This window comes from Electrophorus electricus, chromosome 2, assembly GCF_013358815.1.
Source record: "Electrophorus electricus isolate fEleEle1 chromosome 2, fEleEle1.pri, whole genome shotgun sequence".
Taxonomy (NCBI): Eukaryota; Metazoa; Chordata; class Actinopteri; order Gymnotiformes; family Gymnotidae; genus Electrophorus; species Electrophorus electricus.
The window spans coordinates 28,565,500-28,586,288 of record NC_049536.1 but is presented as its reverse complement, the minus strand read 5'-3'; the positions used below and the strand labels follow the sequence as shown (position 1 = coordinate 28,586,288).

The window sequence follows — 20,789 nt, the reverse complement described above, 5'->3', positions numbered from 1 at the left end:
CGTAGTTAGCTACGTAGTGATTAGGTCGCCTGCGTGGATCTACATTGCCCTGTACTGACGCATCCATAAATCCACATAAAGGTCTTTACATTTACAACGCAGACAGAGAATTAAACAGTTTAAAAAATAAATAAATAAATCTGCGCAGCGAATATTCGACGTGCAGCTCCGGCGTCTGCGCCCTGCTCTGCCGTGCGCGTGTAGTGGGCGGCGCGAGGCTGAGGGACACGTACGAGCCCGCAGTGACGGAGCGGGGGCGTCCGGGGTGTTACCGTGGGAAACCGGTGCTTCCACGTCGTTGCTCGTCCAGACCTAATCTGTTTCTTGATGCCCGCTCCCCGTACGCGTGGATCGGACTGCGGGGAGCTGTGAGCCGTGAGCTACACGCACACCCGGGAGGAAAATGAGGCTCGGTGCGCTCGTAGGTGTCGTCAGGCCCGTCGGACCCGTGGTCGTCGGGATCTCGCTGGGCTTCACGCTGAGCTTACTGAGTGTGAGCTGGATCGAGGAGCCCTGCAGTCCCACCGCGGCCGTGCACCAGTCGCTCGGCTTGCTCCAGGACGCGAGTCTGGGAGCGAGAAGACCCAATTCCATCTCCACCGGCCCTGATGGAAGGGGGAACGAAGATTTCCAGCCCCGGATTATTCCGTACAAGCCGGCCAAGAAGTCCCAGCCTCGGAAAGTTTCCAGGTTAACGTTTATTTCTGCTCTGTTCACTCCGACCTTCCATTATTGGCGATTTCTCGGGTTTTCATCAAGGCCGTTTTACACGAGCAGAGTTATTATTCGCTTACTCCAGTATTCATTACTGTTTTGGACGTCCTAGTATAAATGCCCATAACGGCTGTGTGCATTTCAGTTCTTAGAGTTCTCCCAGTAAACAGGCTGCTTCCAGGCGCCTTAAATAGGATATAATTTAATTAGTTGGTTAAATGATTTCACGAATACTAAGAAACGAGTCGTCGTAGGGAACTAAAACGCATGTGCCTGTGCGCAACTGTGAAGGAGCATTTGGGAGACTATGTAAAAACTCACTGTAAAGGGGATAATTATTTTAATCCAAGAATGTATGTCAAAGATCCTCATCTCGTGTTTATATGTAGTGACATATTCTTACAGACGAGGGGGTCTCCCCTAATTTCTATAATGAACAGGGGGCTTAGTTACAAGTTTACAACAATATATGTTATTTTTGTGAGATACAGGCAGTTGATTATTGAGAACTATGAACATGGAGGTTTTATGATAGAAATAATTTTTATAATCTATCTGGGATGAAGGACACCTGGGAAACCTGTTAAGTCACAGTCCAGGGACACTATTCCCAGGAACTATTCCCAGGCTGCAGCTGCAGAGAACACTGCCTAATAATAACAGAAGTCAGAACCAGTTAAAGTTATTTCCGTGAAAGTGTCACACAGCCTGTAGGCCCGTGTGTTTACACAGCGAGGCATGTGCCATTTATACTGGTTAATTCACATTCAGGTGACAAGCACAGCACAGCTCAGACCACAGCACAGAGAGCCGTCTGGGTTTGCTTCAGGTCACTGTCACGCACAGGAATGTGTGACCATATTCAAAACTGAAGGCAAGGGCACACACAAACACTCGGTGAAGGTACTGGACCAAAACAAGAGGCATTCTTTCTCCCTCCTTAGTTTGCATTAAAGAGGAAAAGAGAAAGAAGGAATATTGTTGGTGTGCATCCATGATTAGGATTCAGTGTTTGTGGGATTTGCAGCCTGTGCTCAGTGTGTGAGGGTTGGGGTAAGTGCAGCCAGGGTTCCAACTTCACACCTCTTTAGATGTGAGCACCATCTGATGGTTGACTCTTCCAACACCAGAGCTGGAGCTTCTATTCTTAGAGAAACGACAGCAGAAGTGCAGTAATAGAGCTGAGTCTGATTCTGCAGGGATCTGGGTCTGATTATACAGGGGCATGGGTCTGAAGCTTTTGAACTGTTCTGCCGAGTTATTTCTACAGTCACCTAACAATGACTAGCCCAGGTTTGAGACTACATCTGTCTATGGGGCAGTTTTTAACATCAGCTACGACTGTCATCTTCACCTGAGCAGAAAGACCAGGCCTCACATTACTCTACACCCCACATCACACTACCACATACCACCCCAACCCAACACCACCACACACCACACTACACCATAGTGCACCCCCACACCACTCAGCACATAGAGCTGTATTACTGTCTCTAAAACAATTAGCTCTACTAAATGGCAGGTGCCTCGTTAATCATTCCATTATCCTCCATAATGAGCTGTGAGTCCTGTGCTAATGCTAATCACTGCTAATGAAGCTGCTCTCGTCAGCAGGGCCAAGTACATCAGCACAGAGCTGGGTATCCGCGAGCGTCTGTTTGTGGGCGTGCTCACGTCCAAGAGCTCCATCAACACCTTGGGCGTGGCTGTCAATCGCACCATCAGCCAACATCTGGACAGCGTGCTGTTCTTCACGGGCGCCCGCGACCGCAAAGTCCCGCACGGCATGTTCGTGGTCACCCATGGCGATGAGCGCCACGTCTGGAACATGTACCAGACGGTCAAATACATCCTGAAGCACTTTGTGTCCGAGTACGACTGGTTCTACCTGGCACAGGATGACACGTACACGCAGGCTGAGCGCCTGAAGGTGCTGGTGGGTCACCTGAGCATGAACCGGGCGCTCTACCTGGGCAGGCCGCAGGAGTTGACCGGCAAGGAGGGGCATGGACGCTACTGTCACGGGGGCAGCGGCTACCTGCTGTCTCGGACACTTCTGGTGCAGCTCCAGCCTGTTCTGGAGAACTGCAGGAATGACCTCATCAGTGCCAGACCTGATGAGTGGCTCGGACGCTGCATTGTCGACTACACTGGCACCAACTGTGTGGAGCAGCACGAGGTAGGAGCTTGCATGCTCTGCAGGTGTGTGTGTGTCTGTCTGTGTCCGCGTCCGCGCACGTATGTGTTCGGCTTTTCTCCCTGTGGAAGATCTTAACTCGGTGTTTGCCATCAGGGTCCCGTCTCTCCCCTCCCAGGGTCATGCGTGTTTGACGGCAGGTCTGTGTTCAGTAGCGTGTTTGTCAGCCTCTTTATTTTCAGACTACCAGCATGTTCACAGAGTCGATGTCTGACTATCTGACTAAGAGCCCAATGACTGAGTCCTCCAGCGCAGTGTGAGGGGTGTGCGTGCGTCCATCTGTCTATCCCGGCCTGCCTATATCCACTGCTTGTACTGTATTGATCTGGGTTCACCTGAGATGTCCCCTCCTTACCACTGCTGATGTCCAGAGCAATTGAGCATTCTCTCTCTCTCTCTCTCCTCTCTCTCTCTCCTCTCTCTCTCTCCTCTCTCTCTCTCCTCTCTCTCTCTCTCTCTCTCTCTCTCTCTCTCTCTCTCTCTCTCTCTCCACCCCCCCCCAGGTACAGCATGACAGAGGTCTGTTGCTCTGCTGTCTATCACAAATCAGATTTACCTTTTGTCTGGAAGGTGAGAGAGAGAGAACAATGTAGTCAGTTATTACAAGCTAGAAATGTATAAACACTAAACCCAGTGTTTACACTAAACCCAGTGTTTACACTAAACCCAGCGGTTACTCGCAGTGATGGGGCCCTCTTCCGTCTCATTAGAAGCTCAGTGAAAGATGGCTGTCTTCCCTTCGTGTCTCTTGACAGCAACACTTTGACGTGGTGCTTTTATCATAATTAAGCTTCATGTTCCCCTGCGTAAGGTTGGACACACCTGCGCTCGGATCCATCCACGCCCACGTCCTTGCCCAGCTGTCCTTCCTGTAGACTTGTGTCGGCGGTCAGTGTCCTCTTGAGCCCTGCTCTTTTTTACATGTGTGGAGAAAGCCAGCAAACAACAAACAAACAATCTGGACTTTGAGGAAGGTGTTGAGGCTTTGAAGTACAAGCCTGTCACTTTCCTTTAGTCAAGGAAACCACCACAGATTCCTGGGGAACTGGGAGGAATGTTCACAACAGCCAAACGTTGGTACGGAATCCAAACATTCCGTGTTCCTGACCAGTGGAGGTGAGAGGTCAGCATCTCGGAGGGCTTGCGTTCCTCTGCGTTTGACTGTGTAAAGTACTGGCTGCGTTCTTTATACAGATTTTGCAACTGAAATAGTCTAAACAATGTTTAAAAATGTATTGTGAAAGCACTCGCTGAAAGTAAACACTGAGGAACTCTGTTCAGTTATGACCATCGTTAATGAATGTGTCTGAGACAAGGAGAGGAAGGAGAGTCTGTATTCCACTTTTTCAGAGTGTGTGAGTGAGTTTGTTCTGCTGGCCTCCACTAGCTGAGCCCAAACCACCCTGTGACCTCCCTGAAACAGCACATGTGCCTGCAGCTGCCAGCAAAGGCCTTGACCTCTGGGAAACGATGAAGTTACACACATCGCAGTGGAGAAACTGAAGTGCTGTTTTGCTGGCGAGCGTACTGATTGTTGGAGCCTGTGGTATCACGTTCTTAGTGGTGTCAGATAGCCTGACCCTGAGCAGAGCATATCCGTTTGCCCGAGCCAGAGTGAACCACTGCACAACATTGACACCACACGACAAACCAGATGAAATGACCATAAGTGTCTTTGTTTTGGAATTGGTTTCTTGTGTTGGCTACAGGATCTTTCTAAATCCTGTGATGGGGTCTTGCAGTCTGAGGTCTGCCATCATCTGTTTTCTTTAAAACAGTTATACTGTTTAATCTGCAGTAAGTAAAAGGCTTCACTTCACTGCGTCTGTACTGCTGGTGTGATGTCTGGGGAGAAGGGGGGGTCTCAAAGTGAATGCGGGACTGTACCAAAATAGGAGTTGCTAAAAGGGGATTTGGGGGATAAGAACCAAGCAAACAGAAAAGTTATTTTGCTCTGTTGGCGTGGTAGAGCTCACTCATTTAGACAGCGTCGCAACTCAAAAATCTCCTGTTTAGAGACGAACCACAGCTTAAGCATCTCACCTTTAGTGACAGAATGCTACGTCACCCTCTGCTTTGAGAGGTCTGGTGTCCTGTGGGTATATGTTCACAAATAGCCTCTGAGAGCGTATTGCATAAAGTTTGGCTGTGAAGTATCAAGAGTCTGGGCATCAGGGTGACGGAGGGGAGGGATCGCTGGAAACAGCAACTCCACGACTCTGTCAGGACAAAGTCACCAGCAAAATGAAATCTCCCCTCTGTTCTTCCAGGGATTGCGGTATTCCCACTACGAGCTGGGGAAGAACTCGGAAACCAGTAAAGAGGAGAGCAGCCTCTTTAGGAATGCCCTGACGGTTCACCCCGTGTCCGACCCAGAGCACATGTACAGACTACACAAACACTTCACCCAGATCCAACTGCAGAGAACATACGAGGAGATTGAGAAGCTTCAGGTAAGGTCCGGCCCTCTGCGTGCGAGCCGGACCAATAAACCAGTGGGATATGGGAGAAAGCTTTGGGCTTTTTGAAGGTGTGTAGTGAAAGGATCAGTGATGTAACTGGACATTCATTAGTAATTCTGTCCACATGTATCAGAGGACAAGACGTTTTTATGGAGGCGTTGTAGATGTCTCTCTGCCTTTCTGTCTGCATTCTCTCTGCCTCTCTGTATTCTCGTTTTTATGGAGGCGTTGTAGATGTCTCTCTGTCTTTCTGTATTCTCTCTGCCTTTCTGTCTGCATTCTCTCTGCCTCTCTGTATTCTCTGTCTTTCTCTCTGTATTCTGTCTATCTTTCTCTCTGTCTTTGCAGGCTGAAATAAAGAACGTGAGCGAGCTGGCCTTCGATGGTAACAGCACCGTGACGTGGCCAATTGGGATCAACCCCCCGTTCGAGCCCAAGAGCCGCTTCGACGTGCTACGCTGGGACTACTTCACTGAGCTACAGCTCCACTCGTGCGCGGACGGCTCGCCCCAGTGCGAGCTTCACGGCCTCGACCGGCTAGATGTGGCCGACGCCATCGAGACGGCCGTGGGTGAACTGAACAGGAAGTACAAGCCTGTGCTCCACCTGCGGAAGCACCAGCTGCTGAACGGGTACCGCCGCTTCGACCCCACCCGTGGGATGGAGTACACGCTGGACCTGCAACTGGAGGCCGTCAACCAGAGGGGCCAGAGCTGCTCCATCGCCAAGCGTGTGCACCTGCTCCGCCCGCTGAGCCACGTAGAGATCATCCCCATGCCCTATGTCACCGAAGCCACAAGGGTCCACATCGTCCTTCCCGTCACATCCCAGGAGCGGGAGCAGGTGAGCCAGTTCCTGGAGGTGTATGCCAGGAACGCGTTCATGACGGGCGAGAACGCCGTTCTGACCTTCCTCTTCGTGTACGAACCCTTCGAGGCTCAGCGGGTCAACCAGGATGACATTTTCGCTGTGGTCAAAGCCCAGATCGGTGACTACGAAAGGAAGTACCCCATGGTGAAGATCCCCTGGGTCAGCATTAAGACTGAGAGCCTGTCCCTCCTCAAGTTTGTGGACATCATTTCCAAGAAGCACCCGATGGACACGTTGTTTTTCGTAGCCACGGTGAAAACCAGCATCGAGTCTGAGGTGTTGAACCGCTGTCGGATGAACGCCATCAGTAACTGGCAGGTCTTCTTCCCTGTGCACTTCCAGGACTACAACCCTGCCGTGACCCACCATGACGTCCCACTCCCCAAGACGCCGGACCTGGACAAAAACGCTGGTCACTTCGACCGTGATTCCTTCGGCGAGGCCTGCTTCTACAACTCCGACTACGTGGCGGCCCGCACGCGGCTGGCACCTGCCGTGCAGGAGAACGAGGACCTCCTGGAGAGCCTGGACCTGTACGACCTGTTTGTGAAGTACTCTGGGCTGCACGTGTTCCGGGCGGTGGAGCCCTCGCTAAGACAGCGCTACAGCGCGGACAGCTGCAACCCGCGGCTGAGCGAGGAGGCGTACCGCCGGTGCCAGCAGAGCCTGGCGCTCAGCCTGGGTTCCCGTGCTAGCCTCGCCATGCTACTGTTCGAACAGGAACAGGGACACAGCACATAAAACCCCTCCTCTCTACCCTGCACAACACAGCTCTGTGGGGATTACTGTGTACACACACACACACCCTGGAGGAGCTCGGTCATCAGATACTGTATGTATACGGGTGTGTTGGAGAGCTGAACTAGAAGGTGCTGAGATGTTCCACACGTGTGGAGGTTCCTGCTGACATTAACACGCTTCCATACAGTTCCATTTTCTTCTCATGTTGCTAAACATGCACATACAAATAGAACTGAAAAGACACTGAAATCATTTTCACACAAACCGGACAAGGACTCGATGCCGGAGTGTTATAAGAGATAGTCGCAGACAGAAAGAGTGAGCATGTCTCAAATGAGTCTGTTCGTAGTCTAAGTAACACTGCGTTAATCTGTGTGTCCATAACCCTCGTGTCATTAGCACTCACCTCATGTAAGCAAACACTGTTTAATGTCTTGAGAGACTTCCACCAGTGCAGTTGTATAGCTTATGTACACACCGTCCCTGTGACCAGATCTGTTCTTCCAGATGTCTAAGGTCTGAGGCCTCTTTGTGAAATTCTCAAGTTTGCTTCCCATTTAAAAATGTTGACTTTGGTTTCTCACACATTCCTCCTTGCTGGGTGAAGTGTAGAAATCTCACCAGAATTTTGGTTTTGCTTGAAGCAATAAAATTTTAGAAATGGGATGCTGACTGTTCTTGATTTTTGCCAGTTGTTTTGCTCATGCAGTGAGAGATTTACCAGCATTCAGAATAGTTCTGCGTGGAGGTTATGAACGGGCCCGTCTGGGAGGTCCTGTGGTGTCTCTGCCAGTGCCAGATTTGGATCCAGGACACAGACTCATCCCTGTCAACCACAGTCTGTGTACACATCCCAGCAGGACATGGCTACTGTCCGTACTTCAACAGTGACCTCATCATTCAAATCGCCACCACAGCTGCTGTGTGAGACATAGCACCTCCTGGGCCCTTCCCCATGTATAACACCTGCAAGTAAGTGCACTTCCTGTTGCTAATCTTGTGGCATTACGCAATCCATCTAAATCCCATGTAAAGAACCAAGCGCAGAGAAACGCAGCATGATTCAGCCGAAAGGAGCATGAGTTTTATAAAGATTTACCCGAGAATCCTAGTCACTGCTAAAGATAATAGCAGAATGACTATACAACAGTGTAATAATGAGTGGCGCTCCTCAGCTCTCTGTTGTATCTCAGATCTGCAAGGCTGCAGTGTGTGACACTCATTCTAAACACACATCCCCCCTATATACAGCACCAGTATACAGCACCAGTAAATACCAGTGCCTGTAAATACCAGTCAGTACCAGTGCCTGTAAATCTGTCCCCCATGATTTCACCTCTAATGACTGCTGTCACGTTTTCATGCTAAATGCTCTTAAGAAATCATTTTGGCTGGTTTCTTTTAATTTTCAGATCTTTTTAAATGTAAGTGTGGTATAAACCACCACAGAGAGGAACATCACTGTTTTCAGATCTTTTTAAATGTAAGTGTGGTATAAACCACCACAGAGAGGAACATCACTGTCTGCCTCTGTACTGTCCTTCAACACGTGACACTTTTATTGTTTTAAAGAATAAAGAGTCACACACTTCTTATTTCTGATCACTAGTTCTGACATGTTCATACTCGCATTAAGCGTGGGAGTGTCGGTGAGTGAAATTGCTCAGCGTTTGGTACAAAGAACCCGAGTATCTGTTACAGAGAACCAGAGGTAAAACGTAACCTTCCATAGTCAGTGAAAGCAGGTTACATTCACAAAGCTTGTTACTTTAACCAAACGTGTTACGTTAATGTAGCCTGTTACTGTTATGAATGGGCCACATGCTCTTGCTCTGCTGAGCAGAAATCTTGCACCAGTGTGGAAACACTCTGGGGTGCATTAAGGGCACTGCTGGTCACTGACATGCGGAGAATGAATCATGAGCATGCGAACGAGACATATCTCCGTACGATCGTCTCGCATTCAAAGCCGTGAGACCGTGCAGAATTTACTGAAACCAAAGCGCTTTACCGTCCTCCCAAAGCCCACGAGTACTGCGGGCTTACTGTGTCACACCTGACATGTTTTAAACATCAGAAAATATTTGAAACCTGTTTCTGACCAACACACTATAAACTCGACTCCTGCTGTATCATGAATCTCACTGTCCCATAATGGCGTTTCATTGAGTGATTTTAGGTTTCCCGTAAACCCGGTTTTGCTTGTTATTTTGTCTTATTTGTTTCACTGTGCTGTTGAGCCTTTGTTTAATTGTTCCATTGTGCTTGTATGTAATGACTTAATCGCGCTGTTGGATGGTGCGTTACTTTTGAAATCCTGCCATCTGTAATGTGAGCGGTACACACAATTATGCTTGACCTTGAGTACTGTAATTAGAAATGTGAATTAAATATTTTAATCCTTTTTCATTATTTTATATACTTTAACCATGTTGAGGGTGAAGCAGCAAAACGTTTCGCAGAACGAGGATTTGAACTCTGGTTGTAACAGCTACGGTTTGCCTGTAGGGGTCAGTAGAGGTACATGAAGCATCAAGTTCTCGGCAGGAAATCGACTTTGGCGACTGTAGCCTTTCTGCCATTTTATTTCTAAATATATTGTAATGTGTGTAATAAAGTCTGTTTATTAGTTTACTGAAAAGCAGGTAACCGTGTTTTCTGTTTCTTTAACTGATACGTAACCCAGTCTTGAACATAGCCTCAGTCTCCATGGTTATTTATATCCCAAGTCTTTCAAAGCACTTGAATGTGTGACTTAAAACTCGATGTATGTGTGCACAGCCTGTAATTATAAATATTATAATTGGACAGTAATAGTGTGTTTGACTACATAATTGCAGTATAACCAGTATATGATTTCATATATGCTACATATGATTACAGGTATACCATAACAAATCACAATCCACAGTGACTTACAGAAGTGCTTTGTCATTTCCTCATAGAATACATCCTAGTACAGTACAGTAGGTTAGAGTCCAATATACCAATGAACTAGAATACTGTAGAAATACAGGGATCACTGCTGATGCCTAGAAGTACAAAATAAGCATTAACTCTATCAGCCAATGATAAGGGCAATAACAAACAGTACGAAACTATACATGCTACAGTTTAATATATTGAACATAGGAGCAGGATCAGTGGTCATTTAAATATCCCACAAATATTTAACTTTTAATTCTACATTTGAGAACTGCAAGGGATTCCGGTGTCTGAACAAAGAATAGTCTCCATGCTTGTCTTCCAGGAGACTTGAGGCATGGTGTTTGTCAAGTTATACTTGAGATTTAAAGTACTGGAGGTATGGATCGGGCTTTGACCACTGACATCACGCAGGGAGGGACCGGTCTGTGTTTGTCTTTGTAGGTGGGCATCAGGGCTTTAAATCTGAAGGGTTAGTGAAGGGAGCGCGGCAGAGGAGTGGCGTGAACTTCGGAAGATTGAAGACCAGTTGTGCTGCTGTGTTCTGGATCAGTCAGAGATCTGATGGCACATAGACCAGCACATGGCGAGTTGCAGTAGTGGAGCTTTGAGATCACAAGAGACCGCACAAGCACCTGTGTGGCTTCCTGTGAGAGAAAGGGCTGAATCCTTCGTATGTTACAAAGGAGGAATCTGCCAGACCGGGTCAAATTTGAAACATGAGTCAAGAGTGACAACTGGTTGTCCAAAGTTCTGCTCAGGCTACGGGCAGCTTCGGATGGTGATACCAGGGAGTTCTTGAAGGAAACTATGAGGTCATGGTATAAGGGTTGGGAGTACCTGGGATGAACTGAAGCTCGGTTTTACTGGGGTTGAGCTTCAAGTGGTGGACAGTGTCAGTCAGGCAAGCCGAGATACATCTGGAGACCTGTGTGTTGGAGGGTGGGAAAGAAAGAATTAAATGGGTGTCATCAGCATAGCAGTGGTACGAGAAGCCATGATATTACGTCACCAAGAGAACGAGTGTATGAAGAGAAGAGAGCCTAATACTGAGCCCTGGGGGACATTGGTGGAGGGTCTACATGGATTGGATGTTGATCCTGTCCATGTCACCTGATAGGACTGTCCCTCCAGATAGGACTGAAACCATTTCCATGCAGAGCCAGTCACACCAAGGCTGGAGAGAACAGAGAGCAGAATGTTGTGGTTTACTGTGTTGCAGGTCCAGAAGTATCAAAACCTGAGAGTTTGGCAGCTTTGGCAGTGTGAAGTTTCTCTGTCATTGCTATGAGGGCTGTTTCTGTTGAATGTGCCGGTTTATAGCTAGACTGAATGGAATTGCAGAGCTGGTTCTGAATTCTGATTTTACTGTTCACATTCATATTGCATGACCATGAATCTGGTACATATCTGAGCAGGGCCACATACAAAAATGACTTGTGTCTTATTTGAAAAGATTGGATTTGTGCATCCACACAGCAGTTCATTCATACTCTTCTGTACCAATGGAAACTGTCTCAACAGTTCTTGTTAATTTTCTGACCAAGTTGTTGTTGGACAATTCAGTTTAATTCTGGGTTTGATGGCTGAATTTTCCCCCCCAGGAGTGTCAGAACATCTGAAGAAAAGCACACATCTCGTAACCGCGAGAGCAAACCAGCTTGTCGAGCCAGAACTCATTTATGCTGCACAAGATTCTAAGGAAAAACCATCTGTTCTCGCAGTTTGGAGGAAAGACTTCAAACGCAGTTACTAGTATTTCCTTCAACTCCAGAACTCTACAAAGCAGGCAAGCACCTCATTTGACATGCTAATACCTCCCACCCTTTGAACTGCCCCACGAGGTGCGGGATTTGTATGCCGCCCCTCTTCTTTTTTCATTTTCTTTTTTGACGTGGTTGACGAGTTTAACCCAGATGGTTCTTTCTGTTCGGCGTGTCTCGGGTCACTGAGGTTTCTCCGTTACTTTTACAGAACAGAGAGGACAGCTTGACAAAGGGCCCGGTTAAAAGTCTGAAGGTGCGAAAAGAGCAGCATAGTGGAGTCGGACTCTCTCTAGCCACACACACGCACGGCGCGTCGTCTCCGTCTGGCTGAGCCTGGTGCACATTAAAAACCGTTACAGCAGAACTACACACTACCAGCAGAAAAGAACAGATTAGACGCCAAGTGAGAATTCATTAATTTAGACTTTAATATGTGACTGTAGTACTTACCATCGTTACATTTATAAAATGTGTTATAACAGAAAACACAGCGACAGCTTCTGTACAAACACGACTGTGTTTTCTGTTAGCAGGTGGCCTGTTGCTCTGGCTTGTCTAACCACACCAGATTAACCCTTTACTGGGAGGAATTATCTGAAAACTATACAGTCTGCGTCATCACTTTATGACCACAGACATTGAGCATACCTCTAACAAACAAACAAACAAACAAACAATTCTGGGACATTAAAATGATAAAATGGGGAATTTCAGTTCTGCCCATATTCACCCTGAATATTAAGCTCCATTGCAAAACTAGTTTGAGGAAATTTTATTGTTAATGACTTTCCCAAGTCCTGCAGATGTGCATTCTGGGATCTGTCATTCCAAAAGGAAGTGCAGAGGACAGAGGTTCTGGCTTGGTGAAGGCAAGAAAACGGCATTCTGGGAGAAAAGTGTATAGGGTAGATGTTACTTTTAGATGTGCGAGTAGACAGCTGCAGCTCCAGCTGGGCTCTGGGACAGGGGCACCGTGGGGGTGGGGTGATCCGAGCCGCGTGGGAACCCGTGATTTGTCACGGCGCTGTCGTCGTATCTGCTGTGGTGTGGAAGTTTCCTGATGATGCGTCAGGAGACCCAGTTATTTATGACACTGAGACATGTTATTATGCAGCCTGCACAGAACTCCATCACGCTTTTGATTGGAAACCTTTGAAAATGTCATTGTGATGCATTTTTATGAATATTAAAAATCGGTGTGTTGCCAATGGTTACTCTGACCTGGAAGTGCTGTCTGCTTCTGCACAGTAAACAGGAGAAATGCAGCACAGAGGGTCATGCCCTTCAAAAGAAATAGTTAAAATGCTACTGAAACCCTTTAAATATGGAAGAAAACATCAGTGTTGTCATGATCGCTATGAGCCGTGACTGTTCATCAGCAGAGGCAAACATCCACTCCGCAAAGCCTGGAACATTAAAGCCCCACAGCCAGCAGAAAAGAGCAGGATCAGGCAGTTCCACCCCCCCGTGATGGAGGACCACAAGTGCCTTCCACAGCCCCGCTCGGCCAGGCGTGGGTGGTGCACACAGCCCCGCTCGGCCGGGTGTGGGTGGTGCACAAAGCTCCACTCCAACGGGGGTGGGTGGTGCACACAGCCCCGCTCGGCCAGGCGGGGGTGGTGTACACAGCTCACAGGTATGTTCTACCTGCACAGTTCTCTACCTGGCTCCATTACACAGCTATTCAGCAACATTCACCAGCTCTGGCCAGTCACTTGATAGTATTATTTCCAGTTAAAGGGTTTGGAGGTCACTGTATGCACCACCGAGAGATGGCTTATATCACTTTGAGGGGTGTGTGTTTGTGTGTGTGTGTGTGTGTGTGTCCTCATGGCCTTCATGTTAAAGTGCGTAGTTCCTTCACAGGTTTCCAGTCCCGATTCAAAGCTGTTTAGTTGTGCTTGATTTGGTCAAAAAAAATATTCTAAAGTAATTTGAAACAAACTAATTTTTCAGCTGGATCAATCAAAAGACGTAATGAAGTAGCAGCCCTAATAGAAGATCAGTGACAGAGGTTCTGGCACACTTCACCGCTAATATTTCTGGATATTTATACTTCCTCATGTCCTCATCAACATGAGAACCATCTGACAGTTAAACACCTCGTCAAAACAGCCGATGAAACGCTCAGTAAATCAAATGTTCAGAAATCACATCAGTTCCAGATTTGAACTGTAATGCTCTGCTGAAGATCCAGGTTTGTCAGGTGACTTCACGCTCAGGTCACGTCCGTTAACACTCAGTACAGGTGTGTCAGGAGCTTCAGGCCACCTGCACTGGGCGAACACTGGCCTGTCATGTGACACATGCCATGTGTTGGTCTAGCATCCGCTGGTTGGCGAAACTGGGCCTACGGTCAGAAGCTGCTGGCTTGGTCTCGGACGTAGAGATCACTGTGGGTCCGGCTGGTGCTGGTTCTAGAGCTGCCTGCTTCAATAGATGCTTCCGTTACGTACGTGACTAGTAAACCAGCGTGGAGCGGCATGGTGTCTCGGAAAGTCTGGCAGTCACACGAATGTACCTGCTCTGACGATTCTGATAAATGTGATGTGCTTACTTGGCACAGCCTGGCGCAGGGTGGCACAGGCGGAGTCTTTGCTGAACCCGAGCAGTTCACCCTCATTTCACAAACTACAAAAACCCCAATCAATTCTTTGAAAACCCCAATCAATTCTTCTCTTTCAGTATTTTCAGTACCTGAGGAAGTCTTGATACCCTTTACTTTAGCTGCTCACTGAGGAGCGAAGATGCAGAGGGCGTGTCCAGCAGGAGAGGCGAGGCAGGTGTGGGTGAGCCTCTGGAGAGGGCGTGTCCAGCTGGAAAGGGGGGCGCAGGTGTGGGTGAGCCCCTGAAGAGGGCGTGTCCAGCAGGAGAGGGGGAGCAGGTGTGGGTGAGCACCTGAAGAGGGCGTGTCCAGCAGGAGAGGGGGGGCATCTCTGGGTGAGCCCCTGACTGATATGCCGCCTTTGTCTTATTAAATGCGCTTCGAGGAGCTAGAAGATTGAATCCATCACTGTGATGAAGTGAACGTGGGAACTGCCCTGACGTCGTGTCTTCTTGGTGAGCTCTACTAACTGGATCTGTGTCATTTCCCTGTCTAAAGGGGACCGCATCACAGGGATGCGCTGTAGCGGTTAGCATCTGCGCTAGTACCATTCTCGCATATCAAATCTTTATAGAAATAACATTACAAAATTAGTGGGACTTTCAATATACCTTAAGGAATTATTCATAAACCATTTAATATAAAGAAAACATTTAGCATATGTATCCTGTGGAAATGGATATATACTACTGATCTGATACACACTTCTACAGTCCTACAGCTTTCGCTGAGCTCATGTTCGGTGCTGTAAGCACTCTCGGTCTCTGGAGTCTGTGGGTCAATAATAAATGACTAAAATACATCATTACAGTGGTCTGATAATCACCGACATTATTTTACATGATGATTTGTACTCAGAGAGTAAATTTCCAAGGGAAACCGTGTGACAAGAAACCAAACAAAGAACGTAGTGCTTTAACCTCATGTGGAACGCAGGCTGGCGACACCCTGAGCCCTGGAAACGGACTGGCACCAAACTGGCACCAGGGCAGCCTGCCCATGATCACAGGAGTCCCAGCAGCTGTAACAGGCACGGGACGGACGGACAGGTGAGTGGACACTGTCTCCTAGTGGACAGTGGCGTGGTGGCCAACACCACAGGGTTAGAGAGCGACTTTGGCTGTAGCTGTCACTGGAGTTCCACTGGTGACGATGAGGACGTTTAAGGAGAGCTGAGATCCAGAGGCCTGTAGAGCCTGGATCCGACACCAGGAGAGAGACAGATCTAGAGAGAGCAGGAGAGAGAGGGATAGAGGGAGAGAGAGTCTGTGGTTGTAGCGAACAGCAGTCCCTAGCAGGTGAAGTCGTCGCAGGGCGGTGCGTGTCGGCGTCCCTGATGGAGATGCATGTGGTGGTGGTGGTGGTTTGGGAGGATGGTGTTGGCATACGCTCCCTCATCGTGCCCTCTCTTCACCTCGCTGTCGTCCTGCCAGTCACCACAACAACACAACACAGCCTTACACCCCAGCACTCTGCCCAGCTGACCTGGGACCTGAGCCAGGCCCAGTGAGAAGTGGGAGTGATGTACTATAGGATTTTAAAACTGTGCTTGTGCTACTTCAGTGTTCAGCCTTGTTCTCTAATAAACAACCAGAACCGGTGTTGTGAAGGATAACACCTTTGCGGCTTCTTTTATGAACAGAAGATAAAAGTGCAGTCAGTGTGCGTTATTATTAGACCCAATCGGGGTTTGAATGAGAAGCATGGTGACATAATGATGACTCCATCAGTGATGGGGGCCAGTGAGCTCCATCTGCTCACCTTCACTGTAATGTCCTCCAGGTGGACCGTGGCCACAGCGCTGGCACCTGCTATCTGTGTCTGAGACGGCTGCTGTGTCTTCTCCTGCTGAGGTCTTAACAAACGCTCCAACCTGTGTCTGATCACCTGGGAGGGGAGGGGAGGGGAGGGGAGGAGAGGAGCTCAGCATTATCAGCACTACAACATCTAAAGTAAACATAGATCTCTGTCTCTCTCTCTCTCTCACACACACACACACACACACAAAACCCACCCCCATCACTTACTGCACAATTAGAGTTTAGTGGACTTGGTTGCAGTGCTAAAGCTGTGTGAATGAGCGGTAAAGTGTGTGGCGACATTCCCGTACCTCATAAATGTAATCAAGAATTTCCAGGATTGTGAGGATACTGGCACCTATGAAGAGACCCATCTGTCCACCGATGTCTCCTGAATTTCAAACAGACCCGGGAGAGGCGTGTGACATGGGCAGACAGCAGAATTACATCATGTGCATTTTGCTTTGTAACCCAGAAACTAAACGGTAGTCGAATTATAATTCCGGAGAACACAAAAGCCACCCAGCGGACGAAAGCGGCTACCTAGCAACCCTGCAACGTCATAGGCCTTCTTCTGTTCTATCGTCTCATAGTTCAGAGCCTCAAAGAAAATATCCAAAATGAGGAAGTTGTCCCTATAAATGAAGAAATATCATAAAACAGGGTTAACCAGATTAACAATATTACTGTATTGACATAAATCTAATTAGACTTGAGTATTGAGAACATGTACTGAACTGCCTGAGTTGTATAACTTACAGTACTGTGCAGAAATCCACCATTGTTGTTTTAGCAATGATATAATGACCAGTTTGTCAGTTTCTTTATTAGAATACAACCAGAAAATACAGGAAATTTGTATGCAGTATTTAAAAGAAACAGTTTCTATAGGCTGCAGTGGAGAGAATTTAGTGAGAGCTCCCGTTACACCTGAGCAGTAGCTGGTAAAGACGTCTAAAACTGCAGATGAACTGTGGGAAGTGCTGAGAGTCGTCTGGTATCATGAACCAGAGACGACTTCAGAAAACCTCAGCACAGTCTCCCCAGAAGGGCTCAACACCAGTCACACTAAATACTGACTTGTGTTGTTTTTTAAAAATGTTTGTACATACTTCCTGTATTTTCTGGTTGTATTCTAATAAATACAGTGAGAAATAATTATAAATGGTCATTATATGATTAATAAAACAACAAACCTAATAGTGGCCTCATTCTATTGAACACTACTGTATATCACAAACACAGCCATAGAACTTCAGACACAGGTTGAACTCAGACACAGGTTGAATTCAGACACAGGGTAAACTCAGATGTGAGACTCAGGTTTAAGATGGTTACTGTACTTTTCATCTGTATGATACTTGCAGTACAGTGGCGTTAAAATGTTGCAAGCGTGAGGAGGCCAGGATACCTGATGTAGTCCTCAGTTTTGTGGTATTTGCGGGAGAGGTACCGAGCTGAGCCCTTACTGGGTATCTTCACCATGGACAGCTCTTTGCCATAACGGGTGAGGTTACAGGGGGTCTCACAGGGACATGTGTCTCCTGAGCCCTTCTGCAACAGGGCTGAAACATACAGATACACACACTTACAGAACCTGCTTTAGTGTGAAAGTCTATAAAATAATGAGGTCTATACTGCTCAAAAACTGTGTGTGTGTGTGTGTGTGTGTGTGTGTGTGTGTGAGTGAGAGAGAGAGAGAGAGAGAGATATGCTGTGTGTGAGAAAGAGAAAGGTGTGTGTGTGTGTGTATGTGTGTGTGTGTGTGTGAGAGAGAGCCTGAGAGATATTTTGGGACATATTTTGGTTATCTGTGCACTAGCGTTCCAGGAAGAACAAATGTGCCCTCAATGTGATGAGCCCCAAAGGGCACATCTACAAGTGTATGTGTGTGTGTGTGTGTGTGTGTGTGTGTGTGTGTGTGTGTGTGTGTGTGTGTGCGTGCGTGCGTGCGTGCGTGCGTGTGTGTGGACCCTTGTGTTTCATTCATCAAGCTCCCACTGGAACAATTTCCCTACTACACAAGCTACCTACTACATACTACACAAACTTATTCTACATGGGTAATACCTTCTTAGTATGCAGATCAGAATATACATACACACACAAACATTCACTTATACATGCACACGCACACACACATACACATACACTCATATAGACATACACACATATACTCTCATGCATACATATGTGCACATGCACACGCACACATACACACACGCACACAATTCTGAACAGAATCATTTTGGATTTTCCAACTAAAGTCCTGCAGTTATCTGAACAAGTGTGTGCTCTATTCTGGTAAAATATTCCCATACGGTAAGATGTGAATGTTCTCGAGCGTGTGGCGCTGATGGAGAGATTCTTTCTCCTCATGAAGTGAGCTGGGAGCTCCTGCAGACACAGGTTTAGCTTTTCTTGGCCAATGTGTCTAGATGTATCCCAATCACCCATTAAATAAGGCTGGAGATCCTTTCAACACGGTAGATAATCACATTTCTGGATTATTAGGCAAGGAACATCATAATTGTTCAGACACGTCTCTCTTCATCATAAAGAGCGCTTATGAGCATCATAAACCAGGCCAGGAGGCCACTCATTAGGGAAGCTCCTGCCCAGGGACAGAGTGTGTGTGTGTGTGTGTGTGCGCGCGTGTGTGTGTGTGTGTGTGTGTGTGTGTGCGTGCAGCAAAACAGGTCCTGTATCAGCAAGAAAAAGCATTTTCTATCCCAATCAGTCCGATACTGACACAGAAATCTCATCTTGCTGTCTTGTTCTCTTTCTCTCTCTCTCTCACTCTTTCTTTCTCTCTGTCTCTAGCAGGAAACATTGTCCAAGTTTTTCCTCATGCTAAACGTATTTTTCAGAACCTCCTTTCTTCCGTGTTGAAGCGCGTCAGGGTGTTGTGCTTACCCAAAGCCTTGTCCACACACTTAATTTTGTTGGGAGTGCAGATATCTGCATTTCCTAGGGTGAGAAACACACAATGGCATGATCAAAAAAAGGAAACGGACACGATTTCACTGCTAGCAGAGAGAGCAAGAGAGAGAAAGATGTAGGAGCTCAAGAAAGGAGGGAGGGAAGAAAGGAGAGGAAGAAGCAGAAGACAGAACGTCCATGCTGGGATCACGGCAGCAGCTGAGAGAACACGCGGACACTCGGACCTCCTTCTGTTCACTGCTGTTTGTGCGGGTGGCTGACTGTCTCACACAGAGCCCCTCCCACCTTGCTCCGCCTCCCCAGCACTCACTCCTCCTACCTCGCCCCACCCACTCCACCTTGCCATGCCCTGTCTCCTACCCCACCCTGATCCCACCATGATCCCACCTCCACTGTTCCAGAAACAGCCCAGCCTGCTCTGTGAGCTCACGCCTGCCACAAAGGCCTCACGCTCTATTTGCATTGAGGTGAAATTGATTTGGAGACATTAAGGAGCTGGAACAAACACTAGCAGACCTACAGCTCCCTGCTGTGGACTCAGAGCTCACTAATAACTCAGGTGCAGAGAGTTTGTTAGCGGCGAAAATTGGCTCAACAGTGACCCTTTGTCTCCCTGTCTCTAGAACTGGGGCAGAAACCTGCGCGCTCTGATCCCACACCTCCCCCTGGGGCAGAAGACGGCTGGGCTGTTCTCATGGGGCAGTCGATTCAGCCCACGGAGTGTCACGTTCCGTGTTAAGCTCCCCAACCTGGGGCTACATTACGGAGAGCAAATTCAGCGCCAGCATCTCAAACAATTAGAGCTTAGAGCAATTAACGCGACCTGGGCCACTCGATTACTGGATCAGAACCGGAGGAAAAGTTGCTTAGTGACCTCATTAAGGAGAAATGAAAAAAACAAACCAAACCAAACAGAACGGAAGCCAGGCACTGGCGCAGTGTGTGGGCGTGGAGCGAGCGGTACCAGGCATGTGGACCATCCGGCAGTGGCATTCCTGCAGAACCATCCGCGTCTCACAGCGCAGACGGCATGCGCTGATGCTGTAGGTGTCATAGCCAGGGATGACCTGTTCACTAGTAGAACGGCAGTTCCCCCATGGCTGGGGTAGGTAGGTCAGCTAGAAGGAGGGAGAGAGAGAGGGAGAGAGAGAGAGAGAGAGAGAGAAGGAGAAAGAGAGAGATATTATTGTCCAGGAGACAGCCTCCCCTTGCCTCACTAATTCTTCTTGCAACTAAACAACCACCCCTACACACACACCCTTACACACACCCTTACACACACACACCCTTACACACACCCTTACACACACCCTTACACACACACACCCTTACACACACCCTTACACACACACACCCTTACACACACCCTTACACACACCCTTACACACACCCCTACACACACACCCTTACACACACACACCCTTACACACACCCTTACACACACACCCTTACACACACCCTTACACACACCCTTACACACACACACCCTTACACACACACCCTTACAAACACCCTTACACACACACCCTTACACACACCCTTACACACACCCTTACACACACACCCTTACACACACACCCTTACACACACCCTTACACACACACCCTTACACACACACCCTTACACACACCCTTACACACACCCTTACACACACCCTTACACACACACACACACACCCTTACACACACCCTTACACACACCCTTACACACACCCTTACACACACACACACACACCCTTACACACACCCTTACACACACCCTTAC

At 47.9% G+C, this 20,789-nt stretch overlaps 2 protein-coding genes across 2 annotated transcripts in view; one reads left to right on the top strand and one right to left on the bottom strand.

The window, feature by feature from the left end:
* Positions 1–7,659, top strand: chpfa (chondroitin polymerizing factor a). The gene is made up of 4 exons (XM_035522225.1): positions 1–690; positions 2,332–2,896; positions 5,185–5,367; positions 5,725–7,659. Exons 1-4 carry the CDS (start codon positions 404–406, stop codon positions 6,985–6,987), a joined length of 2,298 nt encoding a protein of 765 aa, XP_035378118.1. The 5' UTR covers positions 1–403; the 3' UTR covers positions 6,988–7,659.
* A 7,232-nt stretch (positions 7,660–14,891) lies between these two features.
* Positions 14,892–20,789, bottom strand: part of asic4a (acid-sensing (proton-gated) ion channel family member 4a) — a 69,226-nt gene continuing 63,328 nt past the window's right edge. The window contains exons 4-10 of the mRNA XM_027021658.2: positions 19,990–20,143; positions 18,999–19,052; positions 17,494–17,647; positions 16,626–16,717; positions 16,394–16,473; positions 16,045–16,170; positions 14,892–15,709 (exon numbers count right to left, since the gene is read on the bottom strand). Coding sequence (XP_026877459.2) covers positions 15,575–15,709; positions 16,045–16,170; positions 16,394–16,473; positions 16,626–16,717; positions 17,494–17,647; positions 18,999–19,052; positions 19,990–20,143 — 795 coding nt within the window. The 3' untranslated portion in view covers positions 14,892–15,574. The remainder of the gene's footprint in view (positions 15,710–16,044; positions 16,171–16,393; positions 16,474–16,625; positions 16,718–17,493; positions 17,648–18,998; positions 19,053–19,989; positions 20,144–20,789) is intronic.